General features: G+C 50.6%; 1 protein-coding gene across 1 annotated transcript; it reads left to right on the forward strand.

Annotated features, from left to right (window-relative positions):
* Window positions 1-203: 203 nt before the first annotated feature.
* On the forward strand, window positions 204-4,369 carry LOC127297531 (trihelix transcription factor GTL1). Its single transcript, XM_051327858.2, has 3 exons — window positions 204-1,119; window positions 1,675-3,337; window positions 3,428-4,369. The coding sequence occupies exons 1-3, from the start codon at window positions 749-751 to the stop codon at window positions 3,809-3,811; spliced, it is 2,418 nt and encodes an 805-aa protein (XP_051183818.1). The 5' UTR covers window positions 204-748; the 3' UTR covers window positions 3,812-4,369.
* Window positions 4,370-9,230: the final 4,861 nt, after the last annotated feature.

A 9,230-nucleotide genomic window follows, 5' to 3' on the forward strand; every position in this document is an offset into this window, starting at 1 on the left:
GTGGCCTTGTCTGCCCGCATCCGATCTCGCTCCAAACCGTCGAATTCCCCCACAACGGACGGCCCAGATCATCTCCTCAACGAAGCTTTTAACCATGGCGGGGTTAGAGGTATTAATTGTGCATGGCGGCGAGGGTAAGCCGGCCGTAACCCTCCTGACAGCGCGGCGGCATCTCGTCTCTTCTACCCACTCTCTCTCTCTCTCTCTCTCATCATCTATCTCCTCCTCCGTCATCGCCATTTCTTCCTCAACCTCCCATCCATCCTCCCCCACAGTTCATTCACACTCTGCCCATCCTCCTAGCTCCTCTTCCACCGCCATTTTATATCCTCCAGGGACCTCCACTGCTACAGCTACAGTGGCTGCTGTTACCACCATCGATCGATCGACCTCGGCTTTGCAGGCAGAGATATCTCTATCTCTGCCAGCCTAGTACCGCTATCAATCTCACTCCCAATCCTTTGCAGCCAGCAGCAGCATCTTCTTCCTCTTCCTCCCTTTTCTTTCCACTTTTGCCTCACCGCCCTCTTTCCAGTTGTGCCGCCTCCCTCCCTCCACTACCAGCTGCTACCAGTGAGCTGCCGCTTCTTCTTCATGCATGCGCTGCTCATGCCATGGCAGACTGATCCCTCCACCTCAATTTCACAGTAGCTGCCGCCCAACAACAGCAGCGGACTGAGGACTGAGCAGTCTGCAAGATTCCTGCGCAATTCCCTTCGCAGGGGCCGGAATTCTGAATTCTGACGGCATGCAGCAGCCGGCCGACATGCCGCAGTTCTCGCCGGCCGGCTGGCGCGGGCCTGCCGGCGCGCCGTCGCCCATCAGCAGCCGCCCGCCCGCTCCGACGCATGCACCGGCGCAGCAGCAGCAGCAGCAGCAGCAGCAGCAACAGCAGATGGACGAGCTCGGCACCGCGGTCAGCGGGTCCGGCTCCGGGAGCATAGACGGGCACGAGGGAGGGCTGGCTGGAGGCGAGGAGGGCGAGCGCGGCGGGTCGTCGTCGGCGGGTAACCGGTGGCCGAGGCAGGAGACGCTGGCGCTGCTCAAGATCCGGTCCGAGATGGACGCCGCGTTCCGGGAGGCCGCGCTCAAGGGACCGCTCTGGGAGGAAGTCTCCAGGTAATTCAACTCATGCAAATTCACCTACAATTCTTCAGTTCTTCAGGCTTAGCTACCACAGTGTCCACCGCACTGCTGAATTTGCTTCACTATGCAAGCTCGATCGACGTCTCGATCCATAAACGTCTCAATTGCTTGCATGGGATTTTCCCCATGTTCAATTGGGCCGAGATGTGATGTCTGATGTGAGAATTCAGATGTGGCGCACATGCTGCAAGAACTGCCCACGAGCACAGTGGTGGATCGACTAATTTCCCCAATTTAAAACCACACGCACATCGCTCTCCTCCTCCACCTTTTCCCGTTTCTTTTTCCCCTCGATTTCCGTCAGATCCCATCCCATCCCAGTGAGCATCAATCCCAATCCCCAATAGTTAATCCTCTGATCCAAATTGAGTACAGTCTGACATTCTAATCGAGCTAAAATTTGCTACCTTTTTCGTGAGAGCAACATGCGCACGTATGCAGCTGTGAATTGTTGATAGATGGTGATGGCGTGGAAGCGAGTGTTTCTGACGAGGTTAATTGTGGCTGCTGTTCCTTCATGGCGTGCAGGAAGCTCGCGGAGCTGGGGCACAGCAGGAGCGCCAAGAAGTGCCGCGAGAAGTTCGAGAACGTCGACAAGTACTACCGCCGCACCAAGGACGGCAGGACTGGCCGCGGCGACGGCAAGACGTACCGCTTCTTCACCGAGCTCGAGGCCCTCCACGGCGCCGCGGCTTCCTCTCCGCGCCCACCGACGCCCGTCGCCGCCATCGCCCCACCGGCCATCACCGCGCCCGGAAGTGCGGTAGGCGCTTACACAGGAGTGCCCTCATCAGCGGCGCCGCGCGTCCCGGCCCAGCCGTCTCCCCCCGCGCCTCTCCTCGCGCCACAGCCGCCGAAGCCGGTATTTACCGAGTCCGCTGCATGCGTGATGACGACTTTGGGCGACGAGAGCTTCTCCGACTCCGACGGGGAGGACTCGGACGAGACGGCCGACGGCGGGAAGCGGAAGCGGCGCGGCGGCTCGGGCTTCGGCCACGGCGGCAAGGCGATGCGCTTCTTCGAGGGGCTGATGCAGCAGGTGATGGAGCGGCAGGAGGCCATGCAGCACCGCCTCCTGGAGGCCATCGAGCGGCGCGACCAGGACCGCATGATACGCGAGGAGGCGTGGCGGAGGCAGGAGGTGGCGCGCCTCGCGCGCGAGCAGGACGCGCTCGCGCAGGAGCGCGCCGTCGCGGCGTCCCGCGACGCAGCCGTCGTCTCCTTCATCCAGAGGATCACCGGGCAGATGATCTCCCCCGGGCAGGCGCCACCGTCATCCTACCCCGCGCCGCCGACCGCCATCACTGCGATCAAACCGCCGCCATTGCAGCCGACGCCTGTCGCCTCGGCCGCACCGGCGCAGGCACCGCCGACACCACGGCCGCCGGTTCAGCCGCAGCCGAACGTGACGCCCATGAAGACACAGCCACAGACGCCGCAGCCACATGCACACGCAATGCCGCCGACGACAGAACCACAGCAACAGCCACAGCCACAGCTACAGCTACAGACGCAGCAGACGGCACCGACGCAAAGCAGTAAGGAGATCGTTGTCCATTCTTCGGAGGCTCCTGCCGACATGGCCGGGTCTGGGTTCGGCGGCGCGTCGCCGTCGAGGTGGCCGAAGGCCGAGGTGCACGCGCTGATCCAGCTAAGGACGGAGATGGAGACGCGGTACCAGGACACGGCGCCCAAGGGTCCGCTGTGGGAGGACATCTCGGTGGGGATGCGGCGGCTGGGGTACAACCGGAGCTCGAAGCGGTGCAAGGAGAAGTGGGAGAACATCAACAAGTACTTCAAGAAGGTGAAGGAGAGCAGCAAGAAGCGGCCCGAGGACTCCAAGACGTGCCCCTACTTCCACCAGCTCGACGCGCTCTACCGCACCAAGGCGCTCGCCTCCTCGTCGTCCGGCGCCCTTCATGCGCCGGCGCCGTCTCCTCGCACGGAGGCCGCCGCGGTCACCACAGTGCTCGCTCCCGTGCCGCTGTCGTCGCAGACGCCACCGGCGCCGCAGCATGTCGAGCACACGGCCAAGAGTTTCACCAACGGCAACGGGAATAACGGGTGTGCGAGCAACGGCGCCGGCATGCAAGTGAAGACGAGCAACGGCGCCGGTATCGGGGCGAGGCTCCTCACCTCCATCGAAGGCGCTGGCCACGGCGGCAACAACGGCACGGTTACGAACAAGCCGGTACGTAGTCTTTACCTCGTGCCCGCCGGCTGCATATATACATTGTCGATGCAATCCGTTCTGACCAATGCCATGGATACAATTTTGAAGGAACCGAAGCAGCAAGAAGGAATAACGAAAGAGACGACGACGATCACGGAGCAGCCGGCGATAGCCATGAACCACAACTACGGCGGCGCCGGCAACGACAGAAGGGACGTGTACGACATGGACAGCGACAGCATGGACGACGATGAGGACGACTTCGACGATGACGATGATGAGGACGACGTCGGCGGCGGCCGCGGCATGCCGGTGCAGTACGACACCCACTTCCTCCAAAGGCAGCAGCTGCAGCAACAGCAGAACCACAACCACGGCCACAATGTCGTCCGGCCGAACGCGGCGAACGGGGGCGGCAACCCGCCGACCGGAAACGCCGCACCGGCAGCAGCGGCGACAAGTGGGGCGCCATTCCTGGCCATGGTCCAGTGACGAGAGAGGACGACGACGCTAGCAACAAACCAAGAAGCGTCCAGGTGGTGTCGATCTCGATCCCTCCTGTGCCCATACGGATCTAGCTAGTCCAATTCTACACTCCCCACTTGATGGATCGATACCCCCTGCCTGCTGCTAGGTAAAAACAACAAATTACCAGACCTGCAAAACCCTACACAAAATTTCACTACTTCTGCCTCTTCCAATCCCCAACTGAATTATTTCCATTATTATTCCTCTCGTGCACATATATATATGGATCGAGACGTATACATCATGTACATGTCACATTCAATCACCACACTGTAGATGCATGGTAAATTAAAGGCGTGCTCATGCGGGAATTTCCTCTTCTTCTTTTGGAGTTACCTTTTTTACCCTTTTGTTCAGAAAAAAAAGTTACTGTCCAGTATGTGTCATGTAAGACCTTTTTCCTCTTCTTAAACTATTGGTTACTGTTCAGAGTACATGTCAATGACTATTCACAATTGTACACTTGGTAATTAAATGTAAAACCGTTTATATATATACTATCAGTACATCCCAATTCATGTAGGCTCCTGGTTGTTCATCTCTGGAATGTACCTGGCACTTCTTTTTTAATCTTGGGTACGTACCTGCCACTTGCCTTTCTAGTAGCATTTGAAATGTACTCTGAGATGGTGGGCAGTTGCATGCACTAGAATATTTCTTGAACTGTGTTTATTCTCTAGGATCCAAAGATCATACTGCTACTTTATTGAGGTGATCTACATTTGTTTAGAGCAAGTAGGGCTGATCAGCTATCACTCTTATTAGAATCTTTATAAAACCACTGGTTGGTGTACTGTACATGACCTGACGACCTGTTGGACAACTGAACATGGCTGGAGGACTTGTATTCACGATGGTGATGGAGCAAAATTAAGTATTAGTCCCATCATCATCAAGTGTGCCAGAATGGCTAGGCAACAGCAGCCGGCCGGATTAATCCATTTCGTAAAAGATGTTTAGTCCATGCATGGTAATTTGACAGTAGAGCCTCTCTAGATTAAAGTTGAATGTAAAAATTATAGATGCAAGTGAGCCCATATTAGTATACCCTACCTCTTTAATTCAACAAAATGAACTACTTCATCCGATTCATATTACTTGACGCTAATATAAACGTATCTAGATACATTTTAGTTATAGATACATATATTTTAGCATATATGGATCGGATGGAGTAACTTTTCTGATGACATCACCATTTTCTGTAAAAGTTAGTTAATTTTTTTCCACTAAAGTGAGTATATGGTACTGTAATGTTGACTAAAGTGAGTATATGGTACTGTAATGTTGACTCGCTTGCATCTCTAGTACTACTGAAAGAACATCTCTCCATAATTATGTTTTGTGTGTTTGATGATAACATATGTGATGATCTAATGTGGCTTAGTGTGCAGATTTGATCTACATTAGAGTTTGAGGTGAGAAGTATTAAAAAGGAAAAGTTGTGGACGAAAAGGAAGAAGAAAGGAAGAAGGCTGGAATTTCCAGGCTGGAAATTCCGGGGCGGAATTTTGACAATTTCCGGCCCCAAAATTTTCGCTAAGGACTTAAGGTCTAGAGCCCCTGGATGCCCCCCGTAAATTTGCCTGGACATTTCTGTCGAAGGGGCGGAAATTCCGGCCTAGACATTTTGACAATGTCCGGCCCCCCAAATTTCGCTAAGGATCTGAGGTCCAGGCTCTCAGTATACCCCCCCACCCCACCCCCGGATTTTTGTCCGGACATTTGCTTCGAAGGGGCGGAAATTCCAGGGAGGGGGTGGGGAGAATTCCGGCCCTAACTTAGACCGGAAATTCCGGCCCTAAAAGTCAGCAACAACTGCATTTGGTGGGGGGGTATAAATACTCCCTTCTTCTTCCAGCTCAAGTTGCTCATTTCTACCAAGTTCATTCACAATTAGAGCCACCTCAAGAAACACAAGAATCACAAGATCTCCTCCTCCAACCATCCAAAGCTCTTGATCTTCGGAGAATCGAAGGAGAAGACCCCGATCTCATCTTCACCGAAGCGATTTGCATTTTCCCCTCATATGCTTGAGAGCCCCTTTGCTAGTGTTCCTCTTTTGGAATTCCTAGTTGTTTATGGTTGATTTGTTGTTGTTGTTGTTGGTTGTTGTTGTTGTTGTTGTTGTTGTTGTTGTTGTTGTTGTTGTTGTTGTTGTTGATGTGCGCCCCAAGAACCTTGTAAAGGCACGATTTCCGCCTCGAGGAAATCCCTTAGTGGAAGTGTACTAGGACTTCGTGGCGTTGCTCACAGGAGACCTGAGTGAAACCTTCGCGGCGTTGGCCTAGCTTTCATAGCGACCACACTCCTCCAAACGTAGACGTACTTCATATTAAAAGGAAGGAACTACAGGAATCATCTCTGTGTCTCCGCGTGCTCCACTCTCGGTTACCTCTATCCTTATTAGCTTCCCTATATATTGTCTTGCTATATATTGCTCTAGTAGTCGATCTTGTTATATAGGTAAATTCACATAATTGCATATCTAGCGAATTTACCTTTGTGTCAAGCCTAATTTGAAAAAAAGAACTAAAAATTGGTTAGCACCTATTCACCCCTCAATAGGTGCGGCATACGATCCTTTCAACTACCGCCGGGTCTTATTACTTGTCGCAGATTTAGAAAAAATACAATGAAATATGTGTGTGTATTCATTAATGAAGAAAGTCCACTTCTCATCCTTAAACTCTTGGGAAAGTTTACTTTAAGTCCTAAAAATTATTTCAGTTAGAACAGACCTTGAAGTTCTCCTATCAGCATTGTCATGCCTCTCCGCACTTGCACCATAGCCTTGAGTTTTTTGCCACCCGTGGTAGATATTTGGCTCAATTGGACAAGGACTAAAGTGAATAATTATGAGAGCACTTCAAGGTTTATTTTGACCCAAACTAAAATTTTATGAGCAAAAATGAACTTTCATGACAATTCAAGGACTAAAAGTGAACTTTCTTCTTCGTTAAGCTGCGAGAAATATTTAAGGCAGTAGGAGGTGGTAAAATAATTGCAGTCTTTTATCAATCCGACGTTCACGGTCTTCTATGCCCAACCTCGAGGATAAGGGAAAGTGTTGGAATATATATAGTATAGGCTTTTCTGTCAGTTCAAAATTTAGGTTGAGCTGGCTAGTTCATTAATTAAATAAGGTATCAGAGCCAGTAGGTATCGTACGCTTCCCTCCGCCCCTCCCCCAAGCATTTACACTCCTCCCGCCGCCGTGCTTGCATCACAGGGCAAAGCCTGTGTGGCACGACTGCGACAGATCTCCTCCGTCGTGTTTGGCTTGCAGCGGCAACGCCCACTCTAGCCGCTCAATGGTAGGGCTTCGGGGTCGCTTGGGCTAGGGTGTAGTGGTGGGTGGCTTGGTGCATGAATGTAACATCCCAAATTTCAAAGTAATAAGAAAGGTGGTTTCAAAATTTCAAATTTTAGACCTAACAAAAACTTTTATTTGCATATAGTGCTATACATAGTAATGGTGCTTTACTTGTGTGACTTTTCCATGAGGATTGTTTGTGTGCTTCTACATAATACTAAAAACCTACCTTTGATCCTTTGAAGATCACAAAGAAAGGCAAAGAAGAAGAAAAGAGAGAAAATAGAAAAATTGCAAAACCCTCACATATGGCTATGGCCATTTTTGAAAATCTTTAATCTAGACCACTTTGGCTTGTGCCATTAGTTGGAGAATGTTTCTAAACACTTAATAACACTTTTGTAATCAAAGAAACTCAAATCAAATCAAATTTAAATTCAAAATGAGCTCACATGCACTAATGGTCAAATCTGCTATTTATACCCTGATGCCTACTTTGAGCCTCTGTATTAAGAGATTTTCAAACCAAAAAATTCCAAATCTTTGCACCTCATCCAATACCTCATCAAGGAGAACAACTTTTGTAAAGATCACCCCTGCAAATTCTTTCTAGATTTAAAGTTATGCTCAAGCAAAGTTGGAACTTCAAAGCAGATTCAAGATTGTGCCAAATTTGAATTTTGCAAACCAACTCCATTTTGCACCCCACCACCATCTTTATGCTCCAAACATTATTCAAAACAACTCCACCAAAATTCATTTCAAATTTTGAAAATTTTCTTCTTGCGGCCATTTGGTCGAACACCTTGCAGGCAGCAATCTGCCAACTCTAGACCTGCTACTATCCAACGTATTGTTGCCTAAACCATCTTGCTTTGGTCATAAAAAGTACTCTCCTACACCCCATGCACCTTGCCAAGCACCAGAGACAAGAAGTGGTATATGATTTCATCACCATTCCCACCATGCCGTGGCATGACACCACCTCTCCATGCCATCCCTCTCTCTACACTTTTTCAACGTGCACAACCATGTCACACACCCTCCTCTCACTCTCCTGGACAGGCTAGACACCGTGGTCGACGAAGTGGAGCACCACACGCGCCAGCACACGCGCGCCCAGTGAAGCACGCGCACGCTAGGACGCGCACGGACAAGCCCTAGACGCGCCAGAGCGTGACGCCGCCCCGCTGACCCTGGCCACCACTCGCCCTATCCACGCACCCGCAGCTCCACCACGTCACCCTCTACACGCTGGACACGCTCACCTTCCTGCGGGAACCCTGTAGACGATGACACCATCGACGATCTCCGCCGGTACCCGTGTGTCAACACCCGGATTTTTAAGTCCAGATGCCCTATTATATCATACATCGCAATCCCAGGAAGATTGTTTTTGCGAGACATAATAGTAAGTAGTTCAGAGTCATCATTTATTACAACACAACTTGTCTTACAACCATGGATCACATGATCCAATATTACACGAATATATTGTTCAACAACACACATAAGTAGCGGAAGCGTAGTAGTAGCGGACTATCTGTTCCACAGGCAACGCTTGACGTTGGGAGACGAGCCTAGTTATTGTAGACCTCTTGTTGTCCGTCCTCCGGATACTGTTGCTCCTCCTCAAAGTCTGGCATTTGAATAGCCAGGGCAAAGCCATGAGTACTTTAAAGTACTCGCAAACTAATACTAACATAAATGAGTAAGTGTTGCATCTAGGGGTCTTAAGCTCTAGGTGTATTTGCGGAAAGCCAAGTTTAGTTCATCAAAACCTCAGTAAAGACTTATCATTTACTAGACTAACTCAGTTGGGAACATTAGTGTCATTCCCACAACTCATTAGGTTTCACCAATATCACCTTTCAATACACCACCTCTTTTTAAGATCAAAACATATCAAAGATGACGGAGATAGTATGGCCTTTCCAATCGTCCGTAACCGTGGACACGGCTATTCGAATAGGTTTAACACTCTGCAGAGGTTGTACTCTTGTGCCACAACTTTTGATTACATCCGTCGAGGATAACCTCGAATCATCGTAACTCAGTACGCGGATC

The sequence above is a fragment of the Lolium perenne genome, chromosome 4, assembly GCF_019359855.2.
Source record: "Lolium perenne isolate Kyuss_39 chromosome 4, Kyuss_2.0, whole genome shotgun sequence".
NCBI lineage: Eukaryota > Viridiplantae > Streptophyta > Magnoliopsida > Poales > Poaceae > Lolium > Lolium perenne.

What these genes read in the sequence shown, in the direction of transcription:
- LOC127297531 (XM_051327858.2), top strand. Translation starts at nt 749, where the DNA reads ATGCAGCAGCCGGCCGACATGCCGCAGTTCTCGCCGGCCGGCTGGCGC. An exon ending in CTCTGGGAGGAAGTCTCCAG is followed by an intron (nt 1,120 to 1,674) that starts GTAATTCAACTC and finishes CATGGCGTGCAG; the next exon opens with GAAGCTCGCGGAGCTGGGGC. An exon ending in GCACGGTTACGAACAAGCCG is followed by an intron (nt 3,338 to 3,427) that starts GTACGTAGTCTT and finishes ACAATTTTGAAG; the next exon opens with GAACCGAAGCAGCAAGAAGG.